The sequence below is a fragment of the Centrocercus urophasianus genome, unplaced genomic scaffold, assembly GCF_019232065.1.
Source record: "Centrocercus urophasianus isolate 14NV4802_14NV808 unplaced genomic scaffold, USGS_Curo_1.0 seq_9, whole genome shotgun sequence".
NCBI classification, from domain to species: Eukaryota; Metazoa; Chordata; class Aves; order Galliformes; family Phasianidae; genus Centrocercus; species Centrocercus urophasianus.
This window is the reverse complement of record NW_024885532.1, coordinates 8,834,210-8,855,367: the sequence shown is the minus strand read 5'-3', so window position 1 is coordinate 8,855,367 and position 21,158 is coordinate 8,834,210. Positions and strand designations below refer to the sequence as shown.

General features: G+C 40.5%; 1 protein-coding gene across 2 annotated transcripts in view; it reads left to right on the top strand.

Annotated features, from left to right (window-relative positions):
- The first annotated feature begins 2,347 nt into the window (after positions 1-2,347).
- The window catches only part of SLAIN1 (SLAIN motif family member 1), a 57,914-nt gene continuing 39,103 nt past the window's right edge, over positions 2,348-21,158 (top strand). For both annotated transcript variants that reach the window (XM_042839027.1, XM_042839026.1), the window contains exons 1-2: positions 2,348-2,790; positions 5,973-6,112. In XM_042839027.1, coding sequence (XP_042694961.1) covers positions 2,348-2,790; positions 5,973-6,112 — 583 coding nt within the window. The remainder of the gene's footprint in view (positions 2,791-5,972; positions 6,113-21,158) is intronic.

The following is a 21,158-nucleotide window of genomic DNA, read 5'->3' as shown; positions in this document are numbered from 1 at the left end:
CAATTATGAGCATAGTAGCAGAAGCGTGAACAAGTTTGAGCTCTTGCAGGATAGAGATGAGATTCGAAGCTGTCCTACTCAAAGAAGAGGGGTGAGATGTAGTGAACCTTATTCTGCTTGTAATCAACTTGTTTGAGCTGCCTGAAAAGTTTGGCTCAAGACTAAGGCATAGCACTCAGCTTTTCCTCCTCTGACCACTGCCCCAACAAGTGTCTGTGTGCAGCATTTGTGTTGGCAGCATAAACAGAAGCAGGTAATCAACAATTTGCTATCCATAGCAGTGAAAACTGGATTATGCTACCAACATGGATGATATGTGGCAGAATTGGGGCCAGCAGTTTTTTACATTCAACATTTTTCCACTTCTCTCTTCCAAGTGGATGGAGGAGACCAAACAAAATTTTTGGATTAAGCACTATCAGGATCAATCTAGGTTATGCTAGAGGCTATATTTATTCTCTTTGGTGGTAAAATAAAAATCAGTACATCAGTGCTTTGTTCTCTGCTTTATCTTTACAGCCATTCTTGTAGTACAAGCTGTTATCCTTACGCTGTGGTAGCGTAAGTGCTTAAACGATTAACAAGTAATAGTGCTGTGGTCCTGTGCATATGCAGAAGAAAGTTTCCCCTCAAAGACTACGAACAAAAGAGAGAAAACTGAGAACTGGTTGATTTTTTTTATGCTATGAGTAGAGGACCTGTACCTCCTGACATATGAAACCTGTGATGCTGTGGGTGGCAGTGGCTGCTATCGCTACAGCTCCGTCCAGGATTGGTGTACCCAGCAGTTGGGTAGCAGCCAATTGACCCCAAAAGCTACCAGCAGTGGCTGACCTGGCAATTCGCATACATCACATCAGAGCTGTAGGAAACTTCATGGCAGCAACGTCAGGGCAACTTCTGTCTTCTCCTGATTAAATGAACCCAAGGGGCAGTCCTGGGAGTGAAATGGTTGTGTTGCCCACACAGTGGTTGGGTATGATGCTGAACCTCTTTCCACCTGCTTGCTGAGGAGAAGGGATGCATGAGTAATTTCTTCCACTGGAAGAAATTACTTGTTCCTAGACAAGGAATGATAAGGAAGGGTAGCAAACTGATTTACATTATCTGGGCTGTGTTAAAGGACCTTTCAATCAGGGAAGAGGGAGGGAGGAGCATTTTTCATCTCAGGGGTTCTCCTCCACTTAACAATTTTGTTATGTTTTTGTTATGCTTGGTAATTCATGACAGTAAGAGAGGTAACGGCTTCAAGTTGTGCCAGGGGAGCTTCAGGTTGGATATTAGGAAGAATTTCTTCTCAGAAAGAGTGATGAGGCACTGGAACAGCCTGCACACAGAAGTGGTGGTTTCACCGTCCCTGGAGGTGTTAAAGAAATGTGGAGATGTGGCACTGAAGGACATGGTTTATTGGTCATGGTAGTCGTGGACTAGACAATCTTAGTGGTAAAAGTCTTTTCCAACAATTTTGTGTGGTTTTCTACTGTTTGTGGTTCTGTCTCCCTTCATCACCAACACATCTTAAAAAAATCATAGACCCATAGAATTATTTGCGTTGGAAAAGACTTCTAAGGTTATCAACTCCAGCCGTTAACCCAGCACTGCCACATCTGCAGCTCAACCACACCCTTAAGGACCACACCTACATGTCTTTTAAATACTTCCAGGGATGGGGACCCAACTACTTCCCTGGGCAGCCTGTCCCAATGCTTCACAGCCCCTTTTTGTAATATCCAGCCTAGAGCTCCTCTGGAGCAACCTGAGGCCGTTTCTTCTTGTCCCATTGCCTGCAGCTTCGGAGAAGAGACCCCCCCACCTCCTCGAGGCAGTTGCAGAGAGAGATGCGGTGTCCCTTGAGCCTCCTTCAATAAGTAAATAGCCCCAGCTCCCTCAGCTCTTGTCACGACACTTGTTCTGAAAACACGCTGCTGTGAATCAGAAGACCCGAAACATCAGCAAGTCTGGTAGCCACAAACGTCTGCCTGCATCCGTTCCTTTCGGGCCCGACGACAGAGCCTCCCGCTGCGCCTCTCGTTTCCAGTCACACCGCAATCTGCATAATTACCACCTCGACACCTACGGGCTCACATCATTCGGCGTCCCGGCGCGGCCCCGAGCCGAGCGGCCAGGCGGCGGCCCCGGCTTTGTTCCCTCCCCGCTCCGGCTGCCGAGTGGGAGGGAACCGGGCCCGCCCGCGCCTTGCCCGCCGCTGTCGGGAGGCGCAGCAGCGGCGGAGCGGAGCGGGCGGCGGAGCGCAGCGCAGAGTCCCGACTCTCGTTCCCGGCGCTCCCTCCCCAGCGCCCGCGGGCCCGGGCGCTGCCCTGCGGCGGCGCGGCGAAGGGCCGGCAGGATGGAGGCCGCCTTGCTGAAACCGGCGATGATGGCGGAGGTGAAGGGGAGCGGCGCCGGCGCGGCCGTGAGCGCCGAGCTGGAGGTGAAGAAGCTGCAGGAGCTGGTGCGCAAGCTGGAGAAGCAAAACGAACAGCTCCGCAGCCGTGCCGCCGCCGCCCGCCCGCCCAGCCCGCACCTGCTGCTGGCCCCGCTGCCGGCCCCCGCCGCGCTGCGCCCCGCCAGCCCCCCTGGGCCGGCTCCGGCTCCGGCTCCGACCCCGGCCGCGCCGTGCGTGCCCGGCCCGCTGCCCGGCGCCGCGCCCGGCCTGCAGGAGCCCCTCGCCTACTTCAAGGCGGCTGGCGGCGGGCAGGAGGCCGGCGGTGCGGGGGTTGCAACGGTGCTGGACGAGGTGGCGGTGCTGGAGCTGGAGGACGGATGCTGCGGCCAGGACGAGGATACATGGTACATGCGGATCGCCCCCGCGGCCGTCCCCGGGCCCCTTGCGGGGCTGCCGAGCTTCCCGGCTGCTGGCTCAAGGCGTTATTAGCATTAGCCCCCAAATCCACTTGATCTCGTGCTGCTTAAACTTACATCTGCCTTTTTTATCCTGCGTTTTCTTTTATTTTTCCTTTATTTTAATATGGCGCGGTGGGGACCCCCAGTGCTTGATCCCTCGGCTCCCCTCCCTGCGTGTGCCCCTTCTGCATTCTCCCTTCCGCGGATGCTTGCCTCCCCCGATTTGAGGTGTCAGCCTAGTTCCAGCCTCCGCTTTACATAAGGAATTAAAAATATTAAGGGATTCGGGAAATCCTTTATCAGGGCAGCGCCGCCTCGCTCGCCATCCTAAAATCTCAGTCCAATTGTAGCAGATCGTAAGGGATTTGGGAGGGCTTTTGTCTTTTAGACATAGACCTAAAGGGTTGTTTGTGTATCTTCATGTAGCATCAGGACGCATGGCGGTGTGCTGGTGCGTCAGGTAAGGCAGCAACAAACAGCAAATTGATAAAGCCTAACAGAAAATTGACCTAGAAGAAGGATTCCTTGAAAACAAAAAGTAGGGGCTTCTTGGAAGGGGTAAATAAATAACGTCTGGTGCTTCCAACTTGCCCCAGCAAAGCATGCAGACATCTCAGGAACTATCCAGACACTGCAGAAATACTATGGAGATGATGCTGCATAACTGTATTGGGGATAATTGTTGCTCAGCTGTGTTCATACACAACACACAGTCTCAGTAGTATGATCTGCATTATCTGTATTCACATATCCGTCTTAAGAATGTGTTGAAACTTCAACATCATTTTTCTAATGATTGCAGTTTTTGAATAGGAAGGTTAGATGAGCTGAGAATACAACGTAGTGCAGCTGAGAAGCACTTAAACATCCTTATTTTGGTAGCAGAAAAAATATTTTAAAATTAATCTGAACAGTGTAAATATTTCTTGAATGTTGATTATATCTAATTCACGCTGCAAGGTTATCCATGCTTCAGTTTTTGATAATTGCTTCTTCCAGCTGAGAATCGTCCAAAAATTGTATGGACATGTTGCTAGTGTGGTTTCACTGTGTGCACTGTTGGTCTGTGCAATGTTCCTCTGGGGCTATAGGTCCTGATTTTACTTCAGTCCTACAACCCAGTGTTCGTGACAGAGGAGCAACAATGATTCAACTTTCCTTTCCACTGAGGATTTGTGTGCCCCAGTCCTCCTCAACAAAACATTATTCCTTTTTGTTTATGTTTCACAAAGCACTGCAAAGTCAGCATTATTTTGTGTGCCTCAACACAGTGATGATCTTGATCAGCATCCTTTTTGATGTGCCCCCAGGAAGCATTCCTAAGTGCTTTATTAGGATAAAAACTTGCCTACTTGTCACACAGCCATGTCTCTACAAGAAGAATTTGGCAACTTGTTTATTCTGCCAGGAGCTGCTTTACCTGTTGCACATTTTTCATTCAAGGCTGAATTTCCATCCTTTTCCATTAATGGTCAGCTGTGTGATGTCAGCTGCCTGGGGCTTTTTGTCATGCAAGTCTTCAAAGCAGTCTGGTATCTAGGAGGCCAAAGACCATTGTGTGCCCTGGTTGTTGGTTACTAATTTTAAACCTTAGCTTTTTATCTTTTTTTTTTTTTTTAACTACAGTAAAACAAACAAAAAACAACAAAAACAAAAAAAAAAAAACAGGGTTAGCATCATTGCAGACAAGTCAAATCTTTTTGTCAGCTCTTTAAGTGTCTCATCACTGAGAATTCGTCAGTTGGATGTCTAACTTTTGAAACACTTCTGCAAGTTAACAGGAGAGCTCAAAGCCTTTCTGTTTTTTCCTTTTCTCTTTTTTTTTTTTTCCACAGGATCATTTTTAAAATATGTAGCCAAGCACTGGAGGAAGCAAGGGGAAATTAGTCTTCTCCTTAGAGCAATTCAATAGTTGAACTCCTCTGAGACTGCCAGGAGAGATACCAGTTGAGGTGAGGGTATTGATTCGCTGTGAGCTGGGCAGGGAGCACTGATTTATCTACCTCACAGGAAGAGATACAGGGCAGAGATGGGAGAAGAGTTACACTCTGGCTTGGGTAGCTGGTGAACCAAAACTCTCAACAGTTGAAAAGCTGAAAGCAGTCTACCTGATAAGCTCAATCCTTTTGTTGTTGTTGTCTTGCCTTTTGTACCTCCTGTTTGGATACTAAATCCTTTTGCAGGCTGTGGAGCATTTTGCTGATGCAGAATAACTAAGACTGTCTGCATCCCCATTGATCAGAAGTGGTGAGGCTGATAAGCTGAGAGCGATCTTGGGCAGCTAATAATAGTTCATTTCCTGGGAAGATTTGTGTTCACCCAGGTGAGCTGATGCCTGCCCTGGTGAGCTAATCTGCAAGGGCAGCAGCAGCAGCACAAATCCCAGCTTCAAGAATTTACCCATGAAATCCACTCTTGATACCTGGCTTCCTAATGTGCTTGGCCATCTGATTAGTTGCCTTCTGTAGTATGAGAATAGCGCATGAGAGTAATGCATATATGCTAGTTTTTTTTGCTTTTTTTCCTGGTGGAAAACAACATGGAAAACATCTCTATAAATGTTTTCTAATCTTTAGAAGTCTGACTGCTGTACAGCATTTGCTTCATCTAGGAGAAGGCCCTTTGTACAACTTGCATTATCATGAGTGTTCTGACAAGTGGATTAAATTATAGGTCAAAATGCAAAGCATAACAGTGAAATTATAATTTATACGCAAAATCAAATGTTGAAATTATCTAATCCCCAGTGAAGATAAATAGAAAAGGGAAAACTGGTAACTTCTTTGTTGTGTGTACATCTTTACAGAGGTGTGCAGCAGCTAATGCATTTGAACTTTGAACCTTTCTGAAATTCTGACAATCTTAATAATGAGATGTGGGATTTTAATGAGAGGTCTCATTGAACTTAGATTGGCAGTTCTAGACCTGTAAAGTCTGTAATTTGGCACCTGGCTTGCTGAGGAGGGAAGAAAATTAGTTTAAACTAATTTCCAGAATATCTCTTGTTATTAGAATTACATTGCAGCTTTGCACTGTTAAAAATTACAAAGGGGCAGGAAACTGAGAATAGAAATGTAAAATCTTAAGTATTGCATTTCTTGCTGACATTTGTGTGTATTTTGGTTAAGGTTGTACGTCTTGCCTAACAAGACTGTCACTCTTCAAGAGAAATCACTGAGTCCCCTGCAGTGGTGCAGACGTGTTCTGGATCATCCAAGTCCTGAGATAGAGGCTGCAAAACGTTCCTTATGCTTTAGACTGGAACAAGGTATGTTATTTGAATTTTTCTGCTAGTAAGCTGGCTTTCTTGTCCTAGTGTTTCAGTGTCTTTTGCAGTTCAGCAAGCTCCAAAAATAGCAAACATGCAGTTTTTCTTGCAAGTCTTCCTCTACTCCTTGAACACTATTGTTAATATTTATTTTGATGATGATGAATTTTTTGAAGTATTAAAGTATTCTCCTTTGTTATTCTTTTCTTTTGTTTCATAACTCTTATATTTTCAACATGGTATTTTTCACACATTGCTTAAAACAGGAATTTGCGGACCTCTTTGCAAGAAAACTTTGATGCAAACTTTAGTATTCATCTGGCACTGAGATTTGAAAAGTAGTGCTTCTGGTTATGTGCAAAACCAAATTGTCAAGATGCAATGCATTTTTTATTTTTTTGTTAAGGAGTTAGGATTGTATTAACACTGTAATAAGTGTTCGAAGAGAATGAATAAGATAGAAAACTCTATGTTGATGTTTGTAAGTCACTAGGTAAGAGAATACAAATGAACAGGAGGTTGACAGGAAAAGGAAATACAGCCATCTGCTCCTATTGCCATTAGCTGTATAACTTAGTTACAATATTTATTAAGAGTCGCTGAACATGTACTACATGCTTTGGTGCATATAAAGTTTTGGTTAGTCTTATCCAGAACTAGGCATTTAACTGAATCAGTCTCTGAAGGGATCTTTCTCTTTGCTTTGACTGTAAAAGATCGCACAATAATTACTGTCATAGCAATAAGCAGTCGAGTTCATTTGCCTACAGTTCGGTGAGCCAAACTGGGGTTCATATATTGGTAATAATCCCACCTAGCTGTAGAGTGGAATTTGTCTTGGGATCCTAACTGTGCTCAGGTGTTTGCAGTGTGTACTGGAAGTCTGTGTTTGGCAATTAGTGGGATTTTTGTCTAGAGTCCTGGGGAGCTACTCAGGGAACGTGGTGTAGGTGTTGTTCTTAGAATTAAATGGAGCTCTGTTGAGTCCACTGACAATAATGGAACTCAACTTGCATCTGGTCACCTGAAGGTATGTCACATCTGAAGATATCCTACGTCTAAATGGTGTAGGGCATCCCAGTTTGGAACTGAATACTGGTGTAGAGATTCCACTCAAATTGTCCCATGTAGGCATTTAGTACCATTCGGGATGTCCTCAATTACCCTATTTGACATCTGGCTTTCACTCAGGAAGGGTGCAAACCTTTCTCAGGTTCTGTGACTCTGCTATTCTTTTGAGGGCCTCCCAAGCACACCTCAGTATACTCTCTATACATGTAGGTACGAGCAACTGAATCAAGTCCATAATGTTTATGCAGGAATCAGCCAGAGGAATACATGACCTATTTTTCCCTTCCAAGGTATTAATTTACATTTAATAGGCAATAAAAGCATTAGAAAGGCAAATTTATTACTTTGGATTTAAATCACTGTATGATTATCCATACAGTCTCTCTGCAGAAGTCACAGTGAGTGACATACGTTGACTTACATTGATGATGGATCACTTTAGTTGTGATGGCGTCATGAATTTCCCAGGCTTTATGTTGATATGGGAGCCATATGTTCAAGGAAGGAATGGACTCCTGTTACTACTGCAAGAATTTCATGGTAAAATTGTTATAATTAACAATGGCACTCTTGTTTCCTAACGCTAAATTTTCAGACTTCAGACAGTTGAAAAGTATTTTCCCCCTTCAGCTGTTGGCTTTGGAATGGTATTTTAGAGTGATTTTGAAATCTAGTAATGATTTTTCTGTAAGGCACAGAATCAACTGTACCGCTATATATGAGAGAAATATTAAACATGTAGTTAAAAAAAAAAAGCATTTGTAATGTACCAGTATGCTCTTTCTGAGACGTTTTACAGGTAGAATTAGATTAATAATTTGTCAGTGATGCATCAGCCAAAAATTAATCCAGTTTACATTATCATCGCTCTCTTAGCACTGTGGTACAGACAGAAATGAAAAGCGGTAAAAATAGATTTTTGTCTGCCAGATCAGCATGTATGAATGCACACAGAAAGGAGAGCTGTGAACCAAGAAAGTAAAATTTTGTGAGGCTGTTTTTCTGCATTTAACAAATTTATGTTCTCTTCTAGCAATATTTAAATCCGTGCTCATTTGTTCCTGCTTAAGTTTCCCTTATTTTATTATATTTTGATTTTCATAAAAATGCTGAGTTGTTGTGTGAAATTTCCCAGCACTGGAATGGCTCACAACGAGCCTAAATGCCTTTGAGAGACTTAAGCCAAAGCAATCCTAGGCAATGAAATAATAAAATTTCTACTTGATGTTTCAGGTTGGAGAGTCACTTAATGATGCTATTTTTCTTTTCACTTTACTGCACCAGTTTCCTTTCTAGGGGGAAAAAAAAAACAAAACCTGTTTTATGTGTTTCAAGATGGAAGATTTCATCTTGGAATAAATCTTTAGGGGTATGAGCACAGTGGTGGTCTGCAGGTGATTTCCCTGCGAAGTGCTGTGAGAGCATAGACAAGCTTCTCTGCATGCCTCTGTTCTACCACTTATTAGTTAACTTGTATGTTTAGTTTGTAATGAACTAGACTTATTACAAGTCCTGTTTCAGTGGATTAAGCATGATAGCTTTAAGAAGGATAAGAGTTATATCAGAGAATCATTTGAGTTGGAAGGGAGCCTTAAAGACCATCTAGCCCAACTCCTCTGCTGTGAACACGCACCTACAGCTCCATCGGGTTGCTCAGAGCTCCGTCCCACCTGACCTTGGATGTCTCTAGGGGATGGGGCATCCACCACCTCTCTGAGCAGCCTGTTCCAGTGTCTCACCAGCCTTATCATAAAACATCTTTCTCATTATATCTAGTTTAAATCTCCCCTCGTAGTTTGAAATCATTTCCCTTCATTCTATCACAACAGATGTTTCTATTGAGTCCGTCCCCTTCTCTCTTACAAACCCCCTTTAGATACTGAAAGTCCGCTATCAGGTCTCCCTGGAACCTTCTCTTCTCCAGGCTGAACAGCCCCAGCTCTTTCAGTCTTTTCTCTTATGGGAGATATTCCATCCCTTACATGGAATCTCATATGGTAAGGTCTTTACTTAGAACTTTTCCTGTTTTCCAGGTGCAATTCTAGTGATGAGGTGATCTTTGTTTTTACTTTATGACCTGACCTGAATCAGTTCTTTCTCTTTGTTCTTCTTCTGTTATCTTTTGTTTAAAACCTTTATGGTTTTTGTTGTTTACCACGGTTCTCTATTTACTGTAGAATCAGTTCCCTGTCCATTTGTCACTACCACTTTCTATCTTATTTCTTTAGTTTCATTTAAATCAACAGGTTCGCTTAATAGTCGTAAAAGTATAGTGGAGCTTCTATAATCCTTGGTAATCCTTGAAGATGTTGTGAAATGTCAGCATTAAAACCCAGTGGGGGAGAGAGAGATGTAGTATATAAACTTCCTAGATGCTGCAGATTGGTATAACTTGTCTGAAATTATTAAAAGATGTTGATATACATCCTGGTTGAAGCTAGACTGCATAGCTTCACTTCTGTAAAAACTGCTGTGGAGCAGTCAGATGGATATACTGAGGAGTTTAGAGGCTTAGGAAGGAGTCAGGCTATAGGAGCTCAGCTTTTATGCAGGGCTTCAAAGCGTATTTCATCCAATTCAGCCTTCCAGAAAGAAAACTACTCTTCCTTGGAGAGTATGAAATATTGGTTAGAGACAGAGATCATCGTAGTTGAGTTCTCATTCACAAAAGCTGCTTCAGATGTTCCAAAAGAGTAGGCAACAGAAGTCTGGATATTTTGCAGTTGGCTGCAGTAATTTATGATGAAGCTATTTTTCGTTTCTTAAAATAAATAATATACTTCAGGATGGATGCTATTATGTTGTATGTTGTGTGAGTATGGTATCTTGTTAAATAGATCACCTGTTAATTTCATGATTTCACAAAGCCCAAAAATCTCAGTGAAATTTTAGCGTTTATTGTACAGGATCCCAGATATTAATTGGCAGTACTAAATTATTTTTATCTGTAAAAAATTTTAGCTGGTAGGGTCCCAGACAGAATATTTTATTTAGTTATGAAGCTTCTGTCTTACACAGAACTAGGACAGGTTCTGTCCTGTTCTCCTAATTCTTTCTAATCTTCCAAAAGACTCGCTATGAAGTCATTTAGTTTGACATATTTAAGATGTGCTGTATATTTAATCAACAAGTAAAAATTAATGTTATAAAGAACTTTTACACCATGGTCTGTTAACAGCTGAAGCAAACAAGAAATACTGTAAGTTACTGATAGTTTATATTGTGTGTCCTTGAACTGAATTCAGTGCTGTTTTGCGTGGCAGTGTGTTGTTTATTTCATGTACATTGATTTGTCAGAGATGCATGTTATGGCAATCAGGAGTGGATTAATAAGATCTAACAGAGCTTTCTCATTCTTATTTTTCATATGTAATGGAGATTAAAATTTTACGTGAAATCCTTCTGGAGCTGCAAATGATGATGTCTTGAAGCCTGCAGACAATAGCATTGCTGTTTTCATCACAAATAAAACAATTTCTAAGTCTCTTGAAGGCATGAAAGAAGTGGCAAGCCTGACTCGTTTCATAGCATGAGTCATAGAATGGCTTGAGTTGGAAGGGACCCAAGAATCATCAAGCTCCAACCCCCCCTGCCACAGGCAGGGCCACCAACCTCCACATTTAATACTAGACCAGGCTGCCCAGGGCCCCATCCAACCTGGCCTTGAATGCCTCCAGGGATGGGGCATCCACAATCTCTCTGGACAGCCTGTTCCATCGCTCACCACTCTCTCTGTCAAGAACTTCCCCCTGACATCCAAAATTTTCCCTCTCTCTGTGTTTCTGACAACAAAAGTTGCTGGTATCTGTAATATTTTTCTGCATCTGAGCTCCTTTCAGGGAATATGCCATCAGAGAGGGCAATATGTATAGCAGTCTTCTACCACAGTGCAAGTTTAGCACTCAGAGCACACAAACATACGTGTGTAGGAATTATTTCCTATTAGATTTCATTTATTTGAAGTAACATGTAACACTGGCATAATTTTAAGAAGTTCTCAGAGGTTTTGTAAATGCTGGTATCACTGGATTTTCTAACACAGCTACTGAAGATTATTTGTATGCTTCAGTTGGGAAAAAATAAATGGTTTTCAATACTCTACTTGGAAGCATGTTCTTCCATTTCAAATAGAATATTGTTCTCTGGCATTGGAACATTTCTACTCCGCACATCATGGTAGAAGGTTTGGTTGAAAATTTTTATGACAACAGAATGCACAGAAAATCAGACAGTTCAGTCTATTCACTTCTCTGATATCTCCTGCCTTTGTAATATGGCTCTTAGATATAATATGCTTTTTAAGAATTTTTCATTTCTTATTTGGGAGTTGGCTGTTACGCAATTTGTAATTAAATGTTTTCTTAGAACTGATTTCTAGTTGTCATTACAATTATGAGAAGATACAGAATTTGCAGTCTAAGAAGTCGTATTACATATTATCTCTGTTGAGAAGATATCCACCCCTCTTCAGAATGTAAGTGCTCTATTAATGCACACCTACTACTGAGCTAGGATTATCAGTTCATCCTGAAAGGTTTAACAGCCAGGAACACTGTTTAATTTTACATGAGGATTTCAGAAGCCTTATTTAAAACAGGGGTGGTTTATGTTTGTAGTGTAGGCTCACTCTGTAATGCAGCATATGTATGAAAGCAGTAGTAGTAGCTTTGACCCTGACAGTTACGCTAAAAATACAGGCACAGTTACTGTTATCTAGAGGAGCACTAAATAATGTTTTTGTCTGAAAGGTATACTGCTGCTTTCCCAGACAGAAATTAAAGATAGGCTTTATTGATGGACATGGATGAGCTTTACTCTGAGGATAATTTTTTTGTGGGGAAGAGAATCTTTTCAAAGCGGGCTGTTTTGGAAGATCTCATTTCATTTTGGTCCTGAAAGTCTATTTATCTTTCTCATTGTTAGTCTCCAAATTATTGTTATAACTTTTTTATTTAATTTCCATTTTCTTTCACTGCCCATTTTTGATAGCTACAGAAAAGAACAGGAAATAAAATTTCATGATGTAGATGAGCCTTCCCCATGTGGTATGTAGAGGTAGCATCACTTCCTTATGAAAATATTGTTTATTTCTGTGTTTCTGCTGTCAATGAGAACATTGTTTCTTGTCTTCATAGCATTGTGTCTTTTTAAGAAGCTTTTGTTCAGACTTTTCTATGCCATAACTCCTAAGTATCTTTTGAGAGGTCTTTACTCCTAGGATATAGTCCATAGGCTTGTATATATGATGTGTAGTGTTTGTCCTTGGTGGTTGACATCACATTTTAATATATTAGAAGAAAAGGACTCACAGGAATCAATGAGTTCAACTCCAGGATCATCACAACATAGGACCATCCAAAATTTCATCTGTATGTCTGAGAGTGTTGTCCACATGTTCCACATGCATTTGAGTTGTGTATCCAAGGCATATATGAAAATGTTGAGGAGTACTGGCCCTAAAGTCAAGCTCTGTGGATTTACTTTATAGTCTTTCTTTGGAAGACAGAGTAAGTTAGTTTGAATGATGGAGACACATTATTATATTATCACAGGACAGCCTGGGTTAAAAAGGACCACAATGATCATCTGGTTTGAATTCCCCTGCTATGTGCAGGGTCGCCAACCACCAGACCAGGCTGCCCAGAGCCACATCCAGCCTGGCCTTGAATGCCTCCAGGGATGGGGCATCCACAACCTCCTTGGGCAACCTGTTCCAGTGCGTCACCACCCTCTGAGTGAAAAATTTCCCCCTTGTATCTAACCTAAACTTCCCCTGTCTTAGTTTAAAACTATTCCCCCTTGTTCTATCACTATCCACCCATGTAAACAGTCATTGCATCAAGAGTTTATGCACTCTTTTCCAAGTATTGGAAGGCCAAAATGAGGTCTCCCTGGAAACTTCTCCAAGCTAAATACGAACGTATAAAAATGAAATTCCTGAGTTTTTTATATGATTCTTTCATGCACTTCTCCTGAGATACTGTTTCCATAATATTACTTCTAGAATTGGATATGTTTTTAAAAGTCATAATTACAGAATATATTTTATTTTGGAATATTCACTTTTTGGGGGAGGTCACTAAGCCTTTTTTTACTCTTTGAACGTGGATTGACCCAACACTGTAATTGCATACTTAATTAAAAGTTTCATGATTCTGAGAAAATCAAGGGAGAAATGTACTGTAAGTCTGCCTGCAAGACAAAAAAGTTGCTTTTCTCAGAAAAAAAGAAAAAGCTGAATCCTGGTTTATTCTTGTTTTAAAAAGCAGTTGTATCAAGTTTTAAGATTATACTTCTATTAATTTAAAAGAATCGTGAAAGAGCAAAAAAAAAAGTACTTTAGCATGCTCTTGATTAGATTATTTTGTGGAATGTCTGACTATGAGATATTGCAGAAATCAGATGTGGGACATTGGTTGTTTTAAAGTAAAGTTGAGCTGATAGCTTAGACACCATTTATTTGTTTTCTTATTTTGTTACCAGAATAAAATAAAATAAATAAAATGCAATACAGTAAATTCGCCCGTAAATCAAGATATTGGAGGTATTGGATCACATTCTTCACTGGTAAATTTGAACTCTTCATTTTTCACATTTACACCCTGTCAGGCATGTTCCTTTCTTTTTTTTTTTTTCCCCCATCATGTCCATGCCAAATAAACAACGTGTGCCTAATTATATTTCACTCATTTGGTCCCAGATTTGCTAATTCTGATACCATTGCCTAAATCATCTCTGCTTTACATGGTGTCACGTATGAGGCTGTCAGGGTACTGCCTGTTCCTTGTAATGTTGGGTAATGTCTCCTATCTGTCTGGTAGTTTCTGTTGATGCATCCATTTACTTTCACCTCCAGCCAGAGACAATCATCTCCTTGCTTAACTCCACACAATCAGTATTTAAATTTCTATTACAGCCAGTAGAAAGACAGGGCTAGATTTAATTGTCCGTATGGCACTGATGCCTTCAAAATGCCCAGAGCAGATGTCTGAATGGCATGAGATGCCACTGATGAATTGTAGACTTTCACTGACTGTAATCAGAGCTTACTTGTGGACATTGTAGATACTCAGAAGAAACGTCTATGGTGTAGTGATGAATGCCTGAAACAATTTTATGAGAGAATGTTGATTTCTTTTTCTTCTTAGGGGTATATATGTTAGCATATTACATTTTGTAATCAACCATGATTTTATTAGTGAAGAATTACACTAACCTCTTCACTGATGTATGTATGAACATCTCAGGTCACTTTTAACATGCAACCTGTTAGTGTAATAGATGTGTTTTAGAAGGAAGATTTTTCAGCTTTTTAAAATTCATTCTGGATCTGTGTTTAGGTTAGAGCTTTTAAATTATTAGCATGCTGGCATATGGCTCTTGTGATTTTTCATGCTTCATACAGCAGCATGTATTGATTAGTTTTGTTTTCTATTTAGAATTTCTTTTTACATATTAAGAAATTTAGTATAAGTTTTTTATTGATACTATCATGTCATTGATAAGTTATCAGCGCAAAAGAAAATAACTGTGTAGGGTACTTTGAACTTTGTTTAGTGCATAAATAGATTTGATGTAGCATTAGCTGCTTGTCATTTTTTAAAGTCAGTTGAAAACCATGTAGAAAGATTTGAAAATGAAAAGAAATGAAAATGGTGTTTAGATTGTCAGCTGTTAAGGATAGGGACTGTCATTTATTGTATGCTTCAGAAGTGCCTCATGCAGTATAATACCAGTTTAATTGGACTCTGAGTACTACCACAGTACCTGACCTTTGTGAAATGAGAAGTGTTGAGTATTGTGTCTTAAGGATTTGAATCTGTCTTGTAGCATATCTCTATGTTTCAAATTTTGGAGGTATTTAAAAATTCATGTATTTGTGATTTTGGCTTCAATCACAAGGTCTGTTAAGGGGGCAGGAAAGGATTTTGTGGCCTGTAGTGTATGAGTGATGTCAGCTTAGTCATATATTCTCTTGTTGCCTGCAAATAGAAAGGACTGAGTTCAACATCCTAATGGTTTGAGGTTCTTTCTCCCTAGTATTCATTGAACCACACAGTCTCAGATTTGCAGGGACTTCTGGAGGTCACCTGGTCCATGCACCTTAAGCAGTGCCACCCAACACAAATTTCCCAGGCCCATGTCCACCTGGCTTTTGAGGATCTCCAAAGTGAGAGACTCCACAACTTCTCTGGGCAAACTATGCTGGTGCTCAGTCACTCTCACAGTCAAAAAGTCCTTTCTGATATTCAGAGTGCACCTCCTGTGTTCCGATTTGGGTCCACTGCCTCTTGTCCTGTTACTGGGCACCACCACAACCCTCAGGTAGATCAGTAGAATGCTATCAGACCTTCTTGGTGCTCTGTATTCCTCCATCCTAACCCATAGGAAAAGCAGGGAAAAAGTGATTTTTATGCAAGCACTAAATACAACAGAATAAACTGATGGAGGAAATCTTTGCCTTCAGTATGTTCCTTTGTGGTTTGTCTCTGTCATTTTTGCTTCATGTATTGTGAAAGCACATTCAATTTATAAGCAAAAAAAAAAAAAAAAAAAGATTTCAGTTTGTAAGAGGCCCATGTTTTCTTGTGTTGGATATTGTTATTTTTTGCTTCTGTGGGTGCTGATAAACCTGAGGTAATTACTTTGAAGAAACAAATGGTTTTTAGTGAATAGTTTGAAAAACATTTCAAACTTGCCTAAGACCATTCCAGCTAATTGTGGGCATGACTGGTTCTGGTGGTGAAAATGCTTGAAAAGGTACCGTGAAGTACCTTTTATTCCATAAAATAAGACTTGGGCAGAAAGTTACTGCAGCAGCATCATAATTCTGTTGACGGTGATCATGTAACTCATGCGCATGGACTATTGTTTCTGAGTTATTCTCATACTTTCCCTATTGTAGTGTACTCTTGTTGACAGCTTTATACTCCTACACATCCCTTTCCATCAAGTTATATGTATGTTACTTGCTTTCAAGAAACACAGATTGCCTCTTCGTTAAATGTTTATACAATTCTTACTACAGTATAGGTACCTGTGGGATGTACTGATAAGGCAAAGTTTACTTATGGAGTCGCTGTAGAGATGTCTGAAATCACCCCAAAGGAGCTTACGTTTAGGAATATGCTCTGACTTAGTGGCAGGAGGAGACAGTCTTTCTCCAGGGAATCTGAAGAGAATAGTCTCTCTAGGCTAAAAGCTGTCATCACAGAAGCCCTGACCCTAATCACAGTAATAATAATGACAATAGTATCTATATCAAATATCTTTATGTCATTTATCCTGTTTCGCATGATTATCATAGAATCATAGAATGGCCTGGGTTGAAAAGATCCACAATGATCATCTGGTTTAAATTCCCCTGCTATGTGCAGGGTCACCATCCACCAGACCAGGCTGCCCAGAGCCACATCCAGCCTGGCCTTGAATGTCTCCAGGGATGGGGCATCCACAACCTCCTTGGGCAACCTGTTCCCATGCGTCACCACCCTCTGGGTGAAAAACTTCCTCCTAATATCTTACCTAACCCTCTCTTGTCTCAGTTTAAGACCATTCCCTCTTGTCCTATCACTGTAAACCCTCGTAAACAGTCATTTCGCCTCCTGTTTATGTTCTTTTTCTTTGGTATTTTATAAATAGAAAACCATATTTTACAGTATCTTCTATGTTAGGGTTAATGATTGAACTATTTAATTTTTTTTCACATTGTGATGTGATATCTCAATAGATTCACATATTTGGATTCCACCTGATGTGTAATTAATATCCAGCACTGCTAAGAGAGGGAAGTGAGGTTGTTCTTCTATGAGTTGCTTTCAGAACAGATTCCTTATGTGTTATCCTTACCACAGCTGAAGGCAGAGAGCTCCATTTGAAAGAAAGTGTACAGAAGAAATAAGAATTACGTATACTACTAGAATTTTAAATTTAAGAAATACAATTCAACTATATTTTTCATGCAGCTGCTGTTCTGAGAGAAAAAAAAAAATTGCCTTCTCTGAATCATGATGTAATAGCCCTTTTTGTTTTTCCTCTACTCCAATCAATAGGGTAAAGGAGTTTCTGAAATAATACTTTCAGCATGTTCTCTTAAATATTTTGTTTATTCTTTGGGTGGACCTGTTTGCCCTAATTATTATGTATTTGTGAAAAGCTTTAGTTTATGTGATCTTCTTTTTCTTTCTCTTTTTTTACTGGAATGGCTTTTCTAATTCTGACCCCTCCAGCCCTTTAGTGAATTTCCAAGACTAGAGCTGCAGAAATGGAGCCTGCCCACTGATGTGTTTGCAGTGACTTAGCTTCCTTATTGAATTGACGGGAAGATAAATACGATGACACTAACAATTGTAGACCTGCCAGTACAAAGATACAGACATTCAAAAGACCACAAAGCAGCTGTTGTACTATATGAGTTGAAAGCAACACTTCCAAAGGAATGCTGTCATTGGATGTTTTAAAGCATGTCAGTACATCCACACACAATAGTGCCATGATGTATGGATAATACACATGGATATAGCTGGCTTTTGGATCCAACTTGTATTCAAATTGTCCCGATACTCCTTGTGTTTCAACTTTTAGGTCACATCTCAAGCTACTATATATGTCTGCATTTCTCTGTAATACATTCTGTAAGTGCATTCAAGGTAAGGTTCAACTTTCTTTACTCAAGATTTCTTAAACATCAAGCTTGAAGTGTCAGGAGCTGATAGAAAGACAACCCCAGAGTAGCATGATTCATCTCATGCTGTCTTCCTCAAGTGACAGGGAGGGACAAGAGAAACAGCTGATTAGGTAAAACTGGAGATCAAATTTAGACTGGGAGAATTTGCTGGGCTGAATACTGATCACATGATTTGTTAAAAGATGGAGAACATGCTGCATTTTGCAGAACATCTACCAGTTCCCTCCTTTCTGGCTAAACATTAGTTTGGCTGCCATACCAGTGCTATTCTAAGAATTTTTAGTCATCAGATGTGTCACTCAGTTAATTTAGAGTCATAGAATCATAGAATGGTTTGGGTTAGAAGGGACCTTTAAGATGATGTAGTTCCAGCACCCTTTCTTTAGGCATGGACACCTCTCACTAGACCAGGTTGCTCAAAGCCACGTCCAGCCTGGCCTTGAACTCCTCTAGGGTGGGTGTATCCACAACCTCTCTGGGCAACCTGTTCCAGTCCTTCATCACCCTCACAGTTCCTTTACTACCTTTGTGTATGCTGTGGTAAACTAGAATTGTTTCCATGGAATTCTACCACTGTAAAATTAACCTGATTCAATAGTAAAGTGATGTTTTTTCAATTTTATGGTAGGAGTGAAGGTAACTATGTAGGTTCTGCTAAAGGCTTAAGTGACTGTTAAAGTATTAGAAAAGTATTACAAATATTCATCCTTCTGTAGAATTAGGGTACTACACTAACCTAGAGTCACGCAAAGAGCACAAAGCACATAGCTATTTCTAGAAAAACAGGGTAAATCCCACATAGATATTTTATATAGATACCACTACCATTATTATTACTGTGATTAGGGTCAGGTCTTCTTTAATGACAGTTTTTAGCCTAGAGAGACCACTATCTTCAGATTCCCCAGAGAAAGCCTCCTGCCACTAAGTCATAGCATGTTCCTGAACATAAGCTCCTTTGGGAAGATTTTAGACATCTCTGCAGAGACTCCTGAAGTAAACTTTGCTTTATCAGTACTTCCCATAGGTGCACTTCAGTAAGAATTGTATAAACAGTTAACGAAGAGGCAGTCATTATGTGTGAGCAGTGCTGAAATGGTGTGTGTACCATAACTTTAGACACTGCTCTGCTTAAATCTACTGCTTTTCCATTCTGTAGGCTGCAGTGACAAAGTCTATCTGAGGACACCTTTTTCATGGTAGACGAATGAACACGCCACTCATAAATTAGTATGGAATGGGGCTTTCTTCAAGGTTATTTGAACTATATGAGAACAAATTAGTTATGTTGGTCATTCTAGATGCAAATAACTAATAGTGAAGATGTGCTAATGGTAATTTCTTGTCATGGTCCAACATTTCCTTAGGTAGATTTATCAGCCTCCTCAGAACTTGTTCTGAGCCCTTGCATAGTCTGCTCTGCTCTGTAGTATAAACAGTCCTGCAAGCCTCTTGTGGATCCACTAAATTTGAAATCAGACAATTTATGTTGCTGTGGTTGTATCTTCTTTTAATCTCTTTACATTTAAATGTAACCCACTTTCTCTTCAGCGAGGATGTCATTCTTGCTCTTTCAGATCTGCTGGCATACACAATGATGTCCTTGCCCATTGCTTGCAGCTTATGCTGATTTAGATTAAACAGAGGCCTGATAGTATCTCTTTCAGAGATTGGTAGCCAGGAGGAGCTGAGATAGGACATCTATCCAGCTGACTTGGTAAGCTCTGGAAGATATTTCTGAGGCCTTGGATACATGGTTGTAGTAGGAAGGTGATATATCTATCCTCAAAGTAATTGTGGAATTGTAAGATAGTTATCATTTTCTACTGTTTTTTGATTCTGATTGTTACAGATATGATGAAATTGCCAGTGATTTACTTCGTGCTGTATATGTAAGTAAGTAATTGTTGTAAGACGTTGAATTCATCTCATCTACCTTTAGACATGTCATAATTTCCTTGAAGGTGTGCCAGACAGGTTGGATGAGGCTCTGGGCAACTGGATCTAGTGTCAGATCTGGAGATTGGTGGTTCTGTGTGTTGGTGGCAGATGGGTTGGAGCTTGATGATCCTTGATGTCCCTTCCAACCCAAGCCGTTGTATGATTCTGTGATTCATAGAGGTTGTTCTCTGATAAATATTTTCTTTGCAGGCAACATTGACTTTAGCAGCCTCAGCTTCCTGCTCCTGTTTTCTCCTTCTCCATTTCTCTGTTAAATGGCTTGTTATAAATTTCCAGCATTTTCCTGGTAAATGGGAATGAGAAACTCTTTTTAGTATTTAAAAAACAAACAAACAAGCAAAAGAAACTACAAAAAGTTATTCTTAGTACAGATTACAGAATTCATCAAATTTATCATTAAATCTTTGTAGGAAACTTGCAATTGCAGTGTAGCAGTATAACTGAGAAAATGACATTGGGAGGACTGAGGTGAAGGATCATCCTGTAGGAACAGGTTACCCTTCAAGCTGCCCCTACTACCAAGAAGGATGCACAACAACTTTACTTGGATTGAGAAAGCTGTTTATGTTGGATACTTGCAAGCACTGTTACACTCTAGCATTTCAGAGAAGTTGTCTTTTTCAGTTGCTTAGAAAAAGGGAAAGCTAAAGGCAGTCTCTGAAGTCTCCTTCTAAGCTCTGTTTATTGTTCCCTGTAATGAATGCTGTCAGAGTGAATTTCTTTTGAATATATGCAGACGTGTATCTCAGCCAGTCACCATGATCCCCCTTTGTAGTCAGTGGAGGCAAACAGGCACAGCTCGTGGCCTTTTAAGTGGAGTTGAGGTGAATCATGCCCTGTTCTTTCACTTTTGAGTATATTCTGTACTGTGGTGACTAGGTCAGCCATAAATGTCTGTACATCAGAGCATCTTCATCATGTCTGTGTGACACAGGCTCCTGTGGACAAAAGTACCGTAAATAGATAACTAGAAAAGAATGAGAACAAGAGGAAGCAGCACTCACCCTTGCTCTGACACTCTCCCAGGTGTATTTTCAGTTTGGAGTGTGACTGAACCAGATATGATACCTGATTTATGTGATTAACCAACCTTTGATGGATTCTTCTTTGAACTTATGTAGTTTCCCCATGTGAACTTTTATTCTTGATAGCATTCTTTGGTAAGAATTCCTTATTTTAAAAAGCTTGTAATTCCTTATTAGAAGGCTCCTAAAATAAGTGGTGTAAACACCCTCCTTAATGAATGAAAGATTATAGTTTGGCAGAAGAGTCTGGGCAATCTGTTTTTTGTACCACGTTGCCTTATGTAGTAATACTTGTGTCTTC